The sequence below is a fragment of the Nyctibius grandis genome, chromosome 10 (genome assembly GCF_013368605.1).
Source record: "Nyctibius grandis isolate bNycGra1 chromosome 10, bNycGra1.pri, whole genome shotgun sequence".
In the NCBI taxonomy this organism is placed as follows: Eukaryota; Metazoa; Chordata; class Aves; order Nyctibiiformes; family Nyctibiidae; genus Nyctibius; species Nyctibius grandis.
Genome location: NC_090667.1, coordinates 2309277 through 2328435, shown reverse-complemented (window position 1 = coordinate 2328435; position 19159 = coordinate 2309277). Strand labels below are relative to the sequence as shown.

General features: G+C 41.9%; 1 protein-coding gene across 2 annotated transcripts in view; it reads left to right on the top strand.

Annotated features, from left to right (window-relative positions):
- FSTL4 (follistatin like 4) overlaps positions 1-17861 on the top strand; it is a 219524-nt gene extending 201663 nt beyond the window's left edge. Inside the window, exons 9-15 of one of the 2 annotated variants that reach the window (XM_068409410.1) lie at positions 370-504; positions 1960-1986; positions 7129-7247; positions 10125-10274; positions 10868-10975; positions 14009-14118; positions 17159-17861. In XM_068409410.1, coding sequence (XP_068265511.1) covers positions 370-504; positions 1960-1986; positions 7129-7247; positions 10125-10274; positions 10868-10975; positions 14009-14118; positions 17159-17861 — 1352 coding nt within the window. The remainder of the gene's footprint in view (positions 1-369; positions 505-1959; positions 1987-7128; positions 7248-10124; positions 10275-10867; positions 10976-14008; positions 14119-17158) is intronic. The other variant, XM_068409411.1, reaches the window with a different exon arrangement.
- The last annotated feature ends 1298 nt before the right edge of the window (positions 17862-19159 follow it).

Below are 19159 nucleotides of genomic sequence, written 5' to 3'. Positions count from 1 at the left end.
CCCAAGTTTTCGGTACGCTGATGAAAAACAGATTGCAAAATTGAAGTACGTTTTTGTCCACTTAAGGCAAAGCTTCACTTTTTTTTTTTTTTTTAACAAGAAATAAATGAAAAATTATTTATTGTTTGCACTTGGGATTGTTCTTTGTTTGTTTCTGGTGCAGAGTGTGTATGTGTAAATGGAAAGAAGCAAAACATCAGCTCTCCTGAGAATGCCCCAAATATCTCTGTTTATATAGGGGGAAACCTTGTGCGGTGAAGCCACCCTGTTGCGCCGTCACTGGGCGGCTGCAGCGGTGTAGGGCAATTAAGGGCAGTAAAAGCAATTAGCAGCAGTGAGGAACACTGTTTATGGGTGTGTTTCTTACAGCAAATGGAAGTGAACTTCATATCAGCAGCGTTCGGTATGAAGACACTGGTGCCTATACCTGCATTGCTAAAAACGAGGTGGGAGTGGATGAGGACATATCTTCACTTTTCATAGAAGACTCGGCAAGAAAGACACGTAAGCTTAATTTTCCGTGTATTTATTTCTTCAAAGAGTGTTTAAATGTAATGGTATACATGCAATTTAATAGTTCAGTCCATTGCATGCAGTCTGTTGGACTCTTATGTGTAAGGCCATGACAATTTTGCCTGTGCTTTGATCAGAGGATTGTACAGTTTGGGGAAGGAATCACATGGGGAAGGTAAAATCTCCTTGTCCAGGATAATGGTGCCTTTCATGTGCCAGAAGTGTACTGGATCTGGTACAGGAAACATCATTACTAAAGTAACAAATTGGCAATAGTTTTAGATATAAAAGAATCCAAAACCTCGTGGTTTGTTGAGTAATATGTGGTTTCAGAAAATAAATTTCACTGATTTCTGTACAAGATTTCTTTTAAAGCCAGTTATGAGTCAAAGTTCTCAAATATTTAGATGCTTGAAAAAATCTTCTCATTGAATTATTTATTTTACCTGTATTTACATCACTAACTAGCAAAATAGATTTCCCTTGGTGTGAAATTATCTCCCACTTCAAAGACAAATATTCTTCCAGGCACTCTTAGCTGCATGTCTCCCGTAGGAGTGCGGCAGTGTTATCTTGACTGCGCTGTCCCCAAAACACAATTAATGAAGGACATTATTAGTTGCCCCAATGGAAAAGCTCCCAGAGGCCTGATCCTTCCTAATTCTTCTGTCTTAACTACTTGGGAGATCGCCTGGGTTCATAGTGGTGCTAAAAGGCTTGGTGAAAATGGGATTTTTGCCACTTTTCTGGCTGTTAATACAGAGCAAGAATTGAAAACGAAGTTAGCCATAAATATGTGCTCTCATGGCAATTCTTTGGAAAATATATTTTATTCCTCATTAAATAGATTTATGTACTTTGTTAATATCAGTCGTTCTCCCTTGAATACTTGAGCAAGGGAAATTACAGTATGTTGAGAAATAATTGGATGTATCTTAAACAGAAATTCAAATACAGATGTGCTTTCAAAGAGTATTTGACTCCTAGAAGAGACTGTAGTTGCATGAAATTCCAAGAAGAAATGCAGCAAAGTGTGTAGCTGCTGTAATTGCCAGTCTCAGGCTTCTGAAAGATGTCGTGTTTGCTTGTTGAACCTGTGCAGAAAATCACAGCCTGTACCATACCTCCAATTACATTTGAAGGTAACGTCTTCTCTTTAGTAAGACTTTGATCTTTGCACAGGCTAAAGTTGGCTTCGTTTCAGTGAGGATTTTTCCCATGTCAAATTTCCAAATTGTCTCTAGAAGGAGAAAATGTATTTAGAAATATCTCTCTCTCCTGGTATTTTATTCGAATGAATGCTACAGAGTTTTCACGAATTAAACAGTTCATGTAAACATGAGTATTAATTCCATTACTTGCTACCATGAAAATTTTGACATTGTTTTGTTGTTGTTTTTCTTTTCCTGATGATTTTCTGGCTTTCCCAATTTTCTGATGCTGCAGTTGCAAACATACTGTGGCGAGAGGAAGGTACTGCAGTAAAGTTCTTTTGTCGTAGTGATAACGTGCTTGTCTGCTTTAATAATTCCATGATGGGCCATTCTCCACCGACTTGCCACTAACTCTATCAACTTTCACAGTTACCAGATTAAGTACAGACCAGACATTTAAAAGCTAAATTTAAATTCAAATAAGAGATGTCACTCTTTTAATATAAATTGTACGTATAACCTCTTACATTTTCCCGCTATGAAATAATAGATGAAAATAAAATATATAAAAATGTGAATTTTATATAAACAGCCACCATTGTGAGTAGCCTGAGGTTCTCAAGCTGCATTAACAATTGCACAAATGTCAGAAGTGCTCCCAAATTACCATAATTGAACAAGACAGACATAAATTCAATACACTGCATTTTTAAGTAAGTAATTCAAGCTCTTCCTCCTCAGTAGCAGGTATTGATGTTTGCTAGGTGAGCAACAAAAATTGTGTTCTTGACTGTTAGGCAAAAAAAAAAACAAACCACAACAGGTTTTGCTTTCCTCTATCCTTTAAATCGATGCAGGGTAAAGGTTGCCCCATTTCTCCATGTTTTAATTGGCAGTTAAGATCTCTAGTTTGATCAAATTTATAGTGTGCCTTGCACAAGGTCAATATCTGTGTATCTTGGAAGCTGGATTAGAAAAAAAAAACCCATACTAAACAGCTAATTGACACAAAGATATTATGGAGGCACTTGAAATGAAAATTTATTTGATTTTGTCCGTGCTTGTGCTGTCATCATTTCCAAAACGCACAGTAAGACACATCATGTGGAGACCCAGGAGCTCTCAAGCAGCTCACCCGTCTGCCTCTGTAGGTGCGGTGCCCAGGGGCATGGATGGGGACCCTCCCGGCTTCGGGCTCCCGGGGGCTGTGAGCGGGGTGTCCAGCTCACTAGAGGAAGGTTCTTGGATCAAAGTCCAGGCATAAGCCTGTTCTTACATCTGCCAGTTGCACATGAGGAAGCTGGGACCTTGGTGTCCTTCCAGCCTTGTGGGGAAGGTCTCTGTGCGCATCCAAACTGGTCTTGACAGCATCCCCCTGACCACTGCCAACCCCGCTCCTTCCCGTTGTTCCTCCAGGAAGGGCTGCTCGCTCACTCTGCCTTTGGAGGGTGCAAAGACCCTTTCATAAGTAGAGCTTCCAGGTACCCAAAATGGCAGTTGTGCTTCATGCCCTTGGCTTGGAGCTTTCTGGTGTGCTGTGGCTTGGCCCAAAGGATTTCAGGGGCAGAAGGAAAGTGCCAGCCCTTAGTGAGTGGTGCTACCTCGGCCAGGGATGCAAACGCCCAATGGATACCTGCTGTCCTGCTGTTGGCTGCAGACGTGTACACGCAGCAGCTGCTGGCTGGAGGTCATGAGATGTGGCCCAGCCGCCTAAGACAGCTCTCCAGCACTTATTCCCAAATACGCCCTGCAAGTGCCTGGTGCACAGCAGTGAAGAGTGTCTCTTTACTGCTGATGTTCCTGTAAATGGCGTTATGGGCACTAAGGATTGCTGTTTCCCTTCTGCTCGGAAGTGAAGTCTCTAGTGCATCTCATCAGTCCGGCATCATCTGCATGATGCTACGTGGCTGTTTATATACTGCATCCCTTATGCTCCTTTTTAAAGAAAGTAGTTGGATAACCCCACCAGATGTAGAAGTATAATAATATTTAAAGAACAACCAAGAAGTTGGTTGCAGAAAGTCTTATTATAATTCTGCTGAATAATATGGACTTACTGCTTATCAACCTTGCACATTTTAACTAAAAGTATGAGCAATGTACAGGGAAAACATGGGCAGTAAAAGCAGATTACTGTTGATGTTCCTAAACAATTCAGTATCTTTAGAGCAGGTTTATTCCCCTGCCTTGGTTGTTCTATATATTTGATCAGCACATTAATTTTAGAGAAAGAATCCATCGAACATACTTTAGCACGTGAAATCTTGGCACAGAGAAGGCTGGAAGAGAGGAACAGTATTTTTGGTTTTGCATTTTAATGTATTATTTCAATTCCGTTCAAATGAAAACTTGTGCGTAAGTAGCAACATTAACAAATGGATTCGTAGACTTGAGCTCCTTTAAAATGATCACATCCTCATGCCCACAGGGTCTGTCATAACTAAAGCTATTGGGAAAACGCCTACACACAGTATTGCATAGAACAAGCTTTTGCTGCGAGTCAAGGGTTTAACACAAGTAGCTGGTCATTTTAAAAGTCAGTCTGTCAGTCTGTTCTCAAAACCTCTCACAGACCATGGAAAACCTCGAGGAAGGAGTGCACGTGGCATGGCCAGCCAGTTAAACACAGAGCTAGAAGCATGTACGATATTTAGTCAATGTACAAACTAGTTTTTAATTTTGTACAGAGAAAACTACGAGTAGCCCAAATCTAAGGTAGAGATTTGTTTTCATGCCAGCGTTCATTTCTGCAGCGAGTGTTGCTTTCTGCATACCTGGATAAAGGGAGCATATCATGCCTGCAGGCAATCATCAGTTGTATGAATGTATGCACTTAAAAAGCAGAAAGCCTTTTCATTACCAAATTTAAGTTCTAAAGTACTTCCAAGCATTTAAATTAAATTCAGGAAAATTATTCAAGTATCAGATCAGAGTATTGTATTCCACAGTGACAAATTTGCCCTTTGATCTCAAAGGAGGGAAATACAAATGTACACTCAGATGAAGACTGTATTCCTCAAATAAAGAAAACTCTTGTTGTCATCAGGTGTCCTCCTGAAGTCTTTAAAAAATAAAGATGCTGGAGTCAGCGTCATCTGGAATGGTTCAAATAACTCATGTTTAGGAGACCCTCCCCATTCTTAATGAGGTTTTTGTTATACAGATGAGGTATGTTGCCTTTCATGAAGCCTTTAGTTTTTGATCTGGTTGTGTCATCCAACCTGAAATGTCTTCAAATAAAGGGGGAAAAAGAAAAACGCTCCTCATTAGTCCCCCAGTTCCCAGTCTAGTACCTGCCTCACTAGTATAAATAACACAACTCTCCTTTGCCCACCTCTGTACTGAAATTGTTCCCCAGACCGAGGAGCTGCAGCAGTATAATCAAGCGTGGAGGCTGTTTTACCCATGTCCATGGGATTGTTATACTTCATAAGTCACAATAAAACACATAGTTTGTCTATTAAAATCCCGCTTTGTATAAAAATCAGTGTGAAGATTACTCTCTGAAAAAGTATTTTAATTTAAATTGGTAATCTTTTTTTTTAAAAAGGAGTACCTGAATGCTATTAGTAATTTGTATCATATTTTAACCAGTCAGCAGAAAAACTTGCACTCACTTTACTGTAAAATAAGTGATGGGACTTGCCAAGTCACTAACTCTAAACCTACTGGGGTAAAGTTATTATCAAAGTCTTTTTGTGCCTAATTAAGGCCTTAGTTCTGAAATACACCCTCATTGTAATAGGATCATCAGACAAAATCACGCTACTATCGTGCATGAAAACAATAATAAGCATCTTCACAGTGGTCATAATTTGTTGCCTGCCTGTTTCCACTTCTTAGGATCAAAATCCTTTACTCATGACAATATGTGCACTCATTCCAGCCAGGGTCAAATTCTGCCCTCTGATGTGGTCACTCAAACCCCACCGAAGCAGTGGGAGTTGTGTGCATGCTGTGAGCGCGGATTTTGGTCCAAAGTGCCCGAATGAAATGTGTTAACGATGTACTCGGGAAGAATTAGCCCTTGGTCCATACACATAACTTAGTGGAAGTTTGGTAGCAGTTTTCCTACGTGCATGATCCCTCACTGTGGCATCACATTTAAGGATCACGGCTCCTGTACCCACCTGATGCCCTAACTGGGGTATTTCTGTGGTAAGGTTTAGAGAGACTCCACTTGGACCTTGTCAGTACAGCAGACACCACATGCTGAGACATTATACTCTGAAGCCACTTATTTGGCACAAAAAGAGGGGTTTTTAGCACCAAAAAAACCCTTCTAGCCTTACTAAATACTACATATTTTACAAAATTTTCCAAAAATGCATTTATCCAAATTATACATGTTTTTACTGTGAGGTTTTCCTGTGATGATTTAGACCTCAATCCTGCAAACACTTAAGAGATGTGAGATACTCTGTAGACATGAGCAGAGTTTAGAGCTGCCACCACAGGCCCAGGCAAGGGAATTGTAACGCTGAATGTTGTTGAGATCTGTAGAACCGGGACCGTATTTCCCCATGGGTAAAATGTAATTATTAGAAATTACAAATTGTCACATCACCATATCGTTGGCAGATAAGTACACTATCAACGTTACCGGGGGTGACAGTGGTCTTTGCAAACACTTATTGGTGGTGGTATGAAAAAGATGAAATGATGCTTGGATCTTTCTAACTAGAGTGTTTGAAAAGACCCTAAACATTTCTTAAAGGTGCTTGTTAGCAATTGCACGTAGCTGAAGAACAACTAAATTATCCATGTTTTAAGGCATTTCTGCATGACAGAAATGAGACAATATGATCTCCTAACAGCAAAGCAATGACAGCCAGTTTTCCAAATCTCCTGGAATGCCCCAGTTGGATAAATGAGTGCTATTGCGATGCTGAACTACTCCACATTTGTGAATTACAGTTTGCAAGGTTTCAAAAATGTATTTGTTTTGGTGGCTCTAGTTTAAGAAAACAGAGAATATCTTTTCATTCATGGAACAGATGTTAAGCACATTCATTTTGCATCGCGGTTACAAGAAATCAAGTTAACTGTAACAGGACAACCTTCAGATTAATTCTAACTAAAGCTTCTCAGTTCTCAAATTATTAGCAAGCTATTTTTAATGAAAACATAAAAAACTAAGTCATCATCTGAGGGAGCTCCAGTGTAATACAGAGGCTCCTTTTGATCAAACCCCGCTTTGGTACACGTGCACACGACCTGAACATAGTTATTTATGTACAACCACTGCCACCAAGGCAATGCATTTTTGAATGTGTCTGTACCTCTTCACTCCTTGAAGCCCTCGTTGTGACATGAAATTTGATTTTGTGAATGCACCAACTGCATCCAAATGACCAACTTTTATGTAAGGCAGATTTTGTTTGTTGGGGGAGGAGGGAGAGTTCTTAAAAAAAAGTCCTAACTCCTAAACCCTGCTCCTTTTGCTTTATCCCCCTTCAAGGCCTGAGTGTTGGGAATATGTTCTATGTCTTTTCTGATGACGGGATCACAGTCCTTCAGCCAAACGAATGTGAAATCCGGAGACACATCAGGCCCGAAGAGAGGATTTTCACAAGTTATGTAAGTCCTGAACCCAGCAGCTACAGCCGACAGCTGGGAAACTTTCTCTTAATCTCTTCAAAAGTTGTTATTGCTAAAGGGCCCATTTGACACAGTGATGCTGGAGCTTGGTGGGCTTCCTGTGGCATCCCTGAGGTATATCATCTTCTCCTCTTGAAAATTAAGGGAACCACTTATGTTGTAAGACTGACATGGAGGATTACTGACATGCTGCAGAGAATGTGATGACAGTTATCGTGTCAAAATGTAGGCAAAGATTTTCACTTGTCCTCTTTGGCCTATTTACATATCCATGCCCAAAAGTTGTAACTGGGCTGGACAGAAATTACACAAATTAATAGCAAGGAGATGCACACATGGCTCTCTGGTGCCAACTGGCCCCTTTTACTGACGGCTCCGTGGGCAAAGGAGTGGGCTACTGTGGGCTCTTTAGAAATAGTTTCCCAGGTTAAACCACAGGTGAATAAGGATGCACAGAGGACGGTTGTACCATGCTGGTCCTCTGCATCTTCTGCCACTGAACCAGAGAGCCACACCATCCTTGTTTGCTGTCTGGCATTTACTGCCAGCACTGAGTTTACCTGACCCTTGCTTTAGGGAATCACAAGGAAAATTTGTTCAAGTGTCAGTGAACGTCAAGCACTGGCTCGTACGCAGTGGAGCTCGACACGGCAAGTGGGAGAACATGTGCCTGGAGGCCCTGCGAGGCCAATGTTTTCAGTGACCTGTGTTGTGTACTCATGCGTGGTAACACACACTGTGTATATGCTCATGAAACTATCAAATCTCATAAAATACAGGTGCTGAAACACATCCAGAAATGCTTTGTTAGTCACTCCTTTATTTAGTTTTTTTTTGAAGGCTGGGTTTACAGGGAGAGCTGAGAATGTAGCTCCCTTCTGAAGAAAAGGGCTCAGCCTTGCTTTCAGTTTTGGGAGGAATAAAAGGGGACAATCACCATGGTGAGCCCTGCAGGCTGGGTCAGGCTCTGCTACCGTGGGGCGAGATCTTCTTGTGAGTCTGTATTCAGTATTATTTTAAATCTCGATAAATTTGTGGTTGATATTGGTATTTTTTCCACTGGAATATGTTAATATCCTTTACTTGAAATCCAGACTGATGCTCACCCCAAGATTGGTGCTTAGCATGAACTTAATATTATTAAGCCACCCTTGAGCTGTTGCTACTCGAAGACAGGTATCTCGTGTTTCTTTTCCAGAGAGCTGTAAATATTGAAGAGGTGGTTTCGGGGGAAACAGCTTGAAAAGAACAGAGGAGAGAGAGCACTTAAGGAAATAATGTCAGCACAGTGGTGGGCAGAAAAGGGATTTTTAACGTCATTACTTGGCTGCCTTTCAGAGACACCTCTAAGGGCTTCCTACGGATATCACAGGGCCCTTTCCCTTGGTATAGGGAGGACTGACTTTTTTTTCCTCCCTTTTTCTCTTTTAGTATCTTGTTTGCCACATAGATGGTGACACCAGCCTGCAACTTTAGGAGGGTTTCTACAACAAAGGTTTCTTCATTTGCTGTTAGAGGGCAGAAAAGCAGACGGAGCAGCTGCAGCTGAGCACTGTAGCAGAAAGGCCGGTGACCTTTCCCTGCTCCCCTTGGTTTGGGTGGATGCTGTGTTGTGAGAGCCCAAGCCCCAGCGCACAGCCGAGGGTGAGGAGGGCAGTTTGGAGGCTGCCAGGTGCTTGGCTGCGTGACCAGCTGCTGGAAGCCCAAGGCTGGCTTTTGTAGCATGTTTTAGCTTGCAGTCGTGTAGATCCCCAGCCTGGTTGGAGAGCCAGAAAGGAAAATGCAGCCAAGCTGTTGAATCTTGTATCTTCAACCCTTACACGTCGTCTCCACCAAGGTACTGAACCGACAGAGCTGGGCTGCTTAGAGGTGAAATCCTTTTATCCATAACCATCGCTCTGATAGAGACCTGGTGTTGGCATTGCTTTTGCTTGTACCTCCTCTTTCCCCAAACCAGCTCTGCTGCTGTGATTGCTTTCCCCTTAGGGAGGTTGTGCCATTATTTAAAGTGACCCAGCTGTTGTATTGACAGGATTTAAAACCAACAGTTGTGCTCGCTGAAATATATATGTGTTCATTTAGTTTTACCCTCATTTCCACACCCCAGCCTGGTCCCACACAGATGCTCTTTCACATAAAGCAACTTGACAGAAGGAAAAACACTGAAGAGCAGCCAAAGTGAAGAGGCTTGTTGGGGAGATCATGTGTGACTCTTCAAACTTAGGGTACTAAGCTTCCCACTAAAGCTGATACCAGTTTTGCACAGGACTCAGTGAGTGGAAGATGAGAGACAAAATATGGCATCAGGCAGTTGTGAACAGGATTTGGTTCCTTTTGAACAGGGGAAGTCTCTATGTTGGAGCAATAGACTGTAGGACCCTGCTTGCTTTGCTACTGTTTCCCTGAGCACAAGCATCTTAGAGCCTGCTCTCCTGAACTGGAAATGAAGATTTCATGAAAAATATAAAGCTATAATTCAATTAATGTAAATCTCTGTTTTTTCAAAGCACAGAGTGATATTTCTATTGCTAATAAATGCTGACAGCACTGCAAGTCTTGATGAACCACAGCATACTTTAAAAGATAGACCCATAGGCTGTGTGGTTATTTAAATTCAATGTGAGTTTGCAGGAGATCCAGCTGTTTAATGTCACTGGGTAGAGCCAGGCTGCAGTGTGCTACCTGATAAAATAATTATTTCATTTTTTCCAGGAAAGAAGGGGGAAAAAAATCACCCTAATGGAATCCCCATGGAGTTTTTTTTTCCTGTGGTTTTCAAGGCTAAGCTTCCTGTTGCTCCAGGCCCTAAACTTGTAGAAATTAAACTTTTCCTCCTCTTCTTTTTTTTTTTCTTAGGAAGAGATCTGTCCTAAAGTGGAAGGAGAAGGCACTCAGTCCTGCCTCTGGGCTTCAGCAGTCAATGTCAGAGACAAGTACATTTATGTGACCCAACCTAAGCAGAACAGAGTAACGATAATTGATATCCAGACTCAGAAAGCCGTGCAGGTACTTACAAGGGGAAGGCTTTATTCAGTGATGGCAAAGGACTGATATGGGACAGAAAAAGCAGATGTTTGCCCAGTGGATCTGCTGACATCACTAAAAAGTTGGGCCAGTGTTGCTTTCCCCCATGGGATCACACTGTTTGTAACGTCACTGGCAGGAAAAAAACTCCTTTACAGGGTGTTTGTCATCATCTCGGGGCTGCACCTGCAGCCAGGCTTGCAGCTAGCATGGTAAAATAATGCTAGAACGAATTTCTGGCTTACGCCTACTGAGCCGCTGCCTGACCTCGGTTATAGGCAGGGTGGGGAGAATGAACTGGTGCAGGTATAATTCAAGCAGAAATTGGCCCCTGATCTACTGGCTATAAGTAACAGCGTAAGATGGAGTGATGTCTAGCTGGAAAGTGGCACTGAGCAACCAGATTTTTCTACTGCTGGTGCTGCTGCCGATCCCCCCAGTCGATTTGAAGGTAATTGTGCAAAGCTGCACAAATGGGTGTAAGTGGTACATGGGAATGTCTGCAGGGAACTAGTACAGTATTCATCATGTGCGTCTGGGTCACTGTGTAAATACCTCTCTCTGTTTTTTTTAAGTCCTTGGGTGTTGACCCATTACCAACCAAATTACATTATGACAAGTCCCACGACCAAGTCTGGGTGCTTAGCTGGGGTGACATGCAGAAGTCCTCACCAACGCTGCAGGTAAGTCCTTCTGTGCCTGAGCCTTTGCCCTTCCTTGGCTTGGCATCATCGGTAGCAAGCTGGTGGTTGGCTGGTTGCAGGTAATTAACAGCATTTAATGGTCTGGATATAAAGCTGCTCTTTCATTTGCATATCTAGTGTGTTTTATTCCATCCCTCCTCCGGCCATCCTCACATATTTTTCCTGCTGTTTAATTTGTTTTTGAGCAATGACTGTGCCGTAGGCTGGCAGCAGGGCTGCTTTGTTGCCAAGGTCTGTTTTGTTTTAAGGCTGATGACAGAGCCAAGTGCCGTAAAGTCATTCAGCAAGGGCTGGCAGCTGCCTGCGAGCAGTGCGAGCCTGCGGTGCTCCAAGTCGTTTGTGCAGCCTGAGTGAGTGCAGCTTCTTTATAACTTGATTGAGGTCTAAAAGCAGCGGGTACCAAGAAGCCACAAAGAACACACTTTCTGCGTAGAAAGCTGTTACTCTTTGGGCTATCGGTAGTGTTCCATTGGAGGTGCAAGTCAGGCTGAGCAACACGTTCAAGGATGAGCCTAAGGTAGGGACTAAGCGCATGTTCCCTGCAGAGCTGCGGCGCACCCTTCTCAGACGTTATGATGATCTGCCAGTCCTTCTGTCTGCAGAATTTGGAGGCATTGCATGTAAAAAGAAACATTAAAAGGTGAATGAATTGTGCTGTGCCTCAAGATTCATACCTCTTTCAGGATTACTGGGCTATCACCCTCGTTATGCATTGAGCAAAACCATCCTGTTCTCTAGTTTGGTAAAGGCATTTAGCTCTTCTTATCTTCCCATAGGAGAAGTCCAGGTTTTCTGCTGCTGCACTAAATTGCTACTTATGTTCTTTAAACTCATTTTGTCACTTGTCTCTCACAAGCCTTCATCCTCCTTATGGATGATGATGGAGCATAATGTGGTAGAATTGTTCCTCTCACAGTAAAATGCAAAAAGAAGCTCTCTAGGGCATGAAAAAAAACCACAAACATAAGCAGCAAAAGTAAAACCTTAGGGACAAATTCTGTTGTTGGGTGTCAGTGACTCAGCTGGAGGGGTGCCAGCGAGCTCCCTGGAGGTGCTCCGTGCTCAGCACCGTCAGACCCCCAGGGATACTGGGCTCTCTGGGGCACAGTAACACACGTAGGTTTGGACGACTAAATTAGCTTCTGTTTCTGGATTGCCCTGGAGGATTCACTCTTCTGTTGATGAAACAGAAGCACTAAGTGCAGACATCTAATTGGGAGTTTTGCTGCTACTGTCTGTCGTATGACAGAGGGGACACCAGGGCTGATTTGATCTGCCCAGACCCTTCTCTAGTAGTTATTTTCTGGCACTTGCTGCCTAACTTTTCTGGAAACACAGGTGTCGTGAATATTCCTCCTACCAGAAGTGTTTTCTTCTAAGTCTACATTAAAGCACTCCCTGACAGGCAGAGAAGAAGGATGGCTGTGCTTTCTGACCTAAAACCCTACAAATCTGGAGTCTACGTTAGTCATGGGGTTGTCCAAGGCTTCACTGGAGATGCTGCCCTGTGAGGACGAGCCATCCCCACCAGCCACGTGCTCCATCTGAGATAGTGGCTGCAGCCTGCAGGCTTTCAATAATAAGGAACAGACCAGCAACTTAACATGGGCATGTTCAGGAAAAGACACCAGAAACAGAATAGGGGCAAATAAATGATGGTTTCTGAGGCAATGCCACCAGCTTGTCTCACCTGGGGATGAGCAGTTTCCTGTGCAGGGTATAAGGAGACAAGATGGGCTCTCTTTACCCTTTCTGACTTAATTTCTTCCATCCAGCTGTGAGAGGTTTCTGTAATTAAAGGAGAGGTGACACAAGCATGTGATTATTAAGAAGACCACACCATCTACACAGCTGGAAACTTGTTATAAGACTCCAGCTCTCAGATAGTCCTTTCTGTTATCTTTATGAAGTGCAGTTACACACGTAGAGAATGAGATTAGCAGCAGCAGATCTTTTCTTTATTCTGACCTTCCTTCCCAAAAGGTGGATAGTGACAAATAAAGTTCGTTCTTTAAACCTGCAGTGGTTAGTTGCAGACATGCAGTAAAATATCTTTTTTAACAAAGGTGCTACTGTGGAGGTCGATCTAAATTTCCACTCATTCTTTGGAAGTCAGGGATTTATCAAACAGCCCTAATGCGATGCTGCTGTTAGCCATTTCCTTCTGGGAAGCAAACGTCTGGCCTCGTGAAAGCACTGTGCAAGGGTGGGCATCTTTCCTGAGCAGTCTAATTGGAAGAAATCTAAATGGCACAACCAGAACAGCTGTCTGAACTAGACCTCGCAAGGTTTTCGCATTTCCTTCATGAATTATGTAGCTATAAATTCAAAGCAACTACTGTTGCACATTAGAGCAGCAGAAGTTCCTAATGAATAGACTAAAGCCATCTTGAAATGAGCAAACAGTCTGAGTATTTAACATTTTAATTATTCCAAATTCTGCCTCTCCTTTTCTGGAGCAGTGGAGTTTCCACGGCCATGGAGGTGTGGGCTATGCTGAGGGACAGTCAAAGGGCCTTTCTCTGCTCCTCCCTGGATTTTATATGGTGCAGTAGATGGATGAACAGTTCTTCTTCAAAGTGATAATTAACTGCTGTGAGTTAGTGTTTGATCCTTCAAGGTGGTAAACTATCGGTGTGCCTTTAAGTGAGATTAATAAATATGACCATGAAATAAATGTTTATTTTAGACAGCAAGGAATAAATTATTATGGTCTTAGTGTTGTCATAGTCCTTCAGCTCCTGCATGACTGCTCTTTCTCGAGATATAAACATCTTATGAAAGTCAAGTTGTGTACTTACCTTACAAATGTCAAGCCTCAAATCCTATTTATGAGCGCACCTTTTTCAAGACAGCTACACCAAACAATATTTTGAAGTCATTAATCAATTTGAGTCTTGTACATCCCTGAGAAAAGCCACTCGGTGCTGTGTATGACTCTGTAATCTGTATTTACCTTTCTGCCTTACTCGCTGCTCTTCCTGTACTCAACTTAGTGTGTATTTATTGTAGGTAATACCAGAGGCAAGCACAGGGGAGGATCAGCATGTTATCCGCACGCCGTTTGAAGGAGTGGATGATTTTTTTATACCACCTACAAATCTTATTATTAATCACATTAGGTAAGAAATTATCTTAATGAATAGCAACAGTGACCATGCTGTTCTCTTCTAGTGGACATCCTTCTGATAATCTTACAGCACTTGACAAATGTTAATGAATGAATTTGTGATCAAGCTAAGGACTCTTATCCCCATTTTCACATGTGAAATGGAGAAAAGATTGAGCAAATTGCCTGTAGTTATTTGGCAGATCAGTGAAACAGCAGCCTGGACTTCCCTTAGACTGTGCACAGGCATTCAGACCTCAGCTTGGTCAGCCATGCCTCCTTGCAGCAAAGTGTGACACAGTGCCCTGGCTTGCTTGTGCCAGGAATTTGATGGCCACGAAGCACCTTCCCTCCTCAGAAATGCTTTATAGATGTGGGCAGAAACCTGTGTCAAAGATTTATTGCCTGAAGCAGTAAAAGTTTATTCTGCCTGAAGCATAAAGCACGTTTTTTCCACGTGTTTCCAACTCTTTACTTGTTCAAATATTGGATCTCTCTGTAAGGTGTATGGTTTGAGCAGAAAAATGGCAGGCACTGTGTGTTAAAAAAAAACACCTCCATGAACCATCAGTTTTGAATGTTAATGTGATGTAGTGGTTAATGAGATTGTGTAAGTAACATACTAAAAACTTGGAGTAATACCGGCTGCTCCCCAGCAGGCACAGCAAGCCTCCCATTAACATTATCAAAATTGATGATAACTGCACAGCAATTTATGCTGTTCTTACCCTGTTATAACAACTGTTTAACCATCTTCTATCCCCAGTATAGTTTAACTAAGTTACATTATGATTTTTTGAGAGTTTAACTCCTTTCATTAATTCTAGGCTCCTTGCAGTGAACACTGAGGACAGAGGGGTCACACTTAAATACTTACGTGTTGAATCTGATCCAAAATATGTAACTTTGCTTCCTGAAACACAAAGTAATGAGACATACTTCGTGGCTGTCATTCTTAATTTTTCCCTACCCCATTTTTCCAGTTTACTTTTAAAATATCATTATGATTAATAGAAGGTATGGTCTGGGTTCAAAGACAGGAAGGTGAAACAATTACACTTTTTTAGTTGTTTTATTGTCTTTTTGCTTCAGTGTGATTAATTGGCCAATTGATCTTCTGTTCGAAATATTAAATGTAGATAATTGTCTACAGTTTTCCATGTGCAAAGCAGAGAATGCTGTGCCTAATTTCCTATTTCATTTGTTCAGGGACAGATCTTTGTCCGTTCTCTCTCACTCTCAGCACAGAAAAATAATTGCTCACAGTCTAATGAGACTCCCTGAGATCATGTTCTAAATTCTCCACTCAGAAACAATAAATGGCAATAGCAGCATTTCCCAGGAAGGTGAATATTTAAGCAATCTCTTCCACAAGCCAAAAAATATTTGTATGCAAATATTCCTGCATATATATTTCAGCTGCCTGTTATTTCAGAGGGGTATCTAGGAATGTATCCGTTTTTATTAGTTCCCAGGGTAGATTGTTGTCTATTAAAATCTCTCTAAGCGCAAGGTTTTCTTTTGAGATTTCAGATCACAGATTTCATGCAAGCACGGAGCCTCTTCTGCAGCTGTGTGCACATAAAACACTTTCTGACCCACTTTTTAAAATTAACATTTATGATAAGAACCATTTTTTAACTTCTTCAGGCATTTGGCCAAGTATTAAGGAAGTCTTGGGAAAAAATGCTGTAAGGGAAAGCATTTTTTAAAGTGTACTTAAAATGCATTCAAGCAGGAGAAATACAAGTGTCATATCCAATTTCCCCACACACAGTACACTACAAATCTCTGCTGCAGATATTTTCTGAAGCCTCTAATGGATGTGAGTATAATGGGAAAATGAAAGGCTTAGCCCAGTGATTTTCATGGGATCACACACTACATTGGCTCATTCCTTAGAAGTGAAATCATTGCCGAGTGTCTCATTGACAGATGGATTAAGAATAAGGAAATAAACCCAGTGTTTTAAGCAAAATATATATTATCTGCACGCAAGCATGTTGTCCTCCACGTTTCACAAAGCAATTTTACATCTTTCGGGGAAGAGATACCAAACTAAGCGCTCACTTCATTTCCTTCTGTCTGCATTGAATGGATGAAAAGATACTCGATGTAAAATTCGTTCTCGTAAGTCAGTATCAGTGACCTGTGAATCCAGGGGAACATAAACAGGCTGTTTCTATGGGCTCCCTCTCAAATTAAGCAGAAACCTTTCTTGGCTATTCTTGACCTTTTCTTGTCTTCAGCAAAGGTCAGATGTGCTGCAGCATACATCTTTTACAGAACATTTATTCTCTGCTCACTGTTGTCTGCCCTCTCTTGAGACAGAACACAAAGACCCCTTCCCTTCAGTGCACCCTGGCTGGTCGTGTTCCTCAAGAAATGTTCTACACCTTCCCTGGGCTGGTGGGACTGCACTTAACAAAGTCTGCTCTACACCTCAGCCTTGCCAGCTCCTGCAGTGGTCCCCAGGCATCACGGGTTGCAAACACACATCACAGCTACCCTGTGAGGCTGTGGGTTAAGAGATGAGGTTGGACATGGTCTTCACCCAATGGTTATACGTATAGCTCGAAGTTGCTCCCTGGCCCCAACCTGGCAGGGATGTGCTTTATTTTGAACAGTTTTCTATTTTGAGATTGAAGAAGTCTTGAGTATATGTTGAATTACATCTCTCTAGGCCTGAAACAAGTTAAATACAAAACTGGTCAACACTAGCCTACAAAACACCCAAGCCTTGATATCATTCCTGTTGTAAATTCGTCTTCCTCTTAGAAGGCCGCTGCTCTTGAAGATGTTATTCAAATACCCAAGCACATGTTCAGGCTTCCAGGATCAGGTTGCTAATTTTAACTGAAATATATACTTCCTTTTAACACCTTTCAGAAGCACTAAAACGAGAGAGATTTCTTACAGAAAAGAGACAGCATTATTGCACACGTTTCCAAAACCAAGAGGATAGACTTGCCCGGTTCTGCTGACTTTTGTCTTTTCTCAAGCATATCACCGTGTCTCTGGAGACTACTTCAGTGTCATGTTTTCTATTTCAGGTTTGGCTTCATCTTTAACAGATCGAAATCCGCAGTTCGCAAAATTGACCTGGAAACTGTGACCCACATCAAGACTATCAACTTCAAAAACTATAGCTGTGTCCCGCAGACCATGGCTTATACCCACCTGGGCGGTTACTTCTTTGTCCAGTGTAGGAGGAATAGGTCAGTGGCTGCATCACCACAGCTCGTTATTGACAGTGTTACCGATGCCGTCATCGGCCCCAACGGCGACGTGTCGGGCACACCTTATGTCTCACCAGACGGACGCTATTTGGTCAGTGCAGATGAAGACAGTGGCAGGATCCAAGTCCAGGCTCTCACTGTCCGAGGGGAAATCAAGTTGATTTATGACTTACAAACAAACATGCACGTATCTGATCTGACATTTCAACCCTCTTTCACTGAAGGCAATCAGTACTATATATATGCTACTTCACATTTGCAAACAGATGTGCTTTTTGTAGAGCTGTCAACAGGGAAAATGAATGTACTGAAGAATCTGAAGGACCCTATCACATCCAAAGACTGGCCCTGGAGCAGCTACAACAGAATTATGAAAGACAGTGGATTATTTGGACAGTATCTCATTACACCAGCTAAAGATTCATTGTTTGTTATAAATGGGAGGCAAAATACATTACGCTGTGAGGTTTCAGGTATAAGGAGGGGTAACACAGTGGTCTGGGTTGGAGAGGTATGAAAGGGCAATAGCAGTAGAGCCTTCAGCAAGCAAGTACTGGTTGGACCTTTACACTGCAACAAATGAGCAGTAGCATTGTATATTTTTACACTGGGAAAAGAAAAAAAAAGATAAAACAAAAACCCCTGTATAGGCTTCATGGTACAACACTGGTCTACTGCAAATTTTATAAGGTACGCTCTGGTAATAGGAAGTGGTTTTGAAGGGATCTTTTTTTTTAGGGGGTATGATTTGTGGTTATGAGAAAAATGCTGGGAAGCAAATAATATCTCCACTGAGATATCGTATAAGCCACGAAACCTAGTGATTCTGTAGAACAAAACAGATTTTGAGTTTCCATACTGAGGAGCTTTTATGTTCTGTTCAAGCCATCAGTTTTCTTCCCTGTATCCTTGCCCGTTAGCTGTGCTGACTACCCCACCCCAACACAGAGAGACTACAGAAGCAATGACTGCAGTTAAAACTCACCTTTGGGTGATGAGGGAAACTAAGCATCAGAGAGCAGTTTTCAACCCCCAGAAACCTAGAAGAGAGATTTAATGAAAACTGCTCAGTTTTCTCTGCAGGATGGCTTTGGGAGGGTTCACGGATGTGATTACAGGAGGAGGCATAACAGCAATCCTAACTGTCAGCTCGCTGTCTTCTGCGCTTAATTTTGCTCTTGGTAATACTGAAGGCAATGTTATGAGTCCCCCTCCCTCTTCTAATGCGTATTTGTGATTGTATTTAAGAAATTTGGTATGAAATATCCAGGCCATTAGAGTGGGTAAAACCCAGCAAACACTGAGCAGGGGGGGGTCAGAGTTTGTAAAAAATTTTGTTGAGAAGAGGGCATTAGTCTTTGAGCAGCTTGTGAGTGCAGCCAGCTTGGGCACAATATGCAAAATCTGCTCTTCAGGGGCAGTGGATTAGTTATGGTTATTCCCACAGGAGGCAGCAACACTTCTAGAAATTGTTGGTTTCTCTCGTGAAATATTTAGTAGCACTGAAGTCACTTGGTTCTTTGTAAAATAGTAGCTACAATGGTAGAGGGTATTTTTAATAGAAAGCTCACTCATTTTCTAGTCATAGCCTTAATTTACCTATTTCTTTTCAGACATCCTGGGAAGCAATTTTTCTCTGTGATTTTTTTCTTCCCATTTATAGTACACTTGTTTATAGTCAATTATCTTTTAGTTATGAGCAAAGAGATTGATGTAAAACCAGCTGGATTACCATAGAATGCAACAGCTGGCACTGAGAAATTTCAGTTGAGTTCCCATAAAAATATAGATCCATTTGCACATTTGGAAGATATA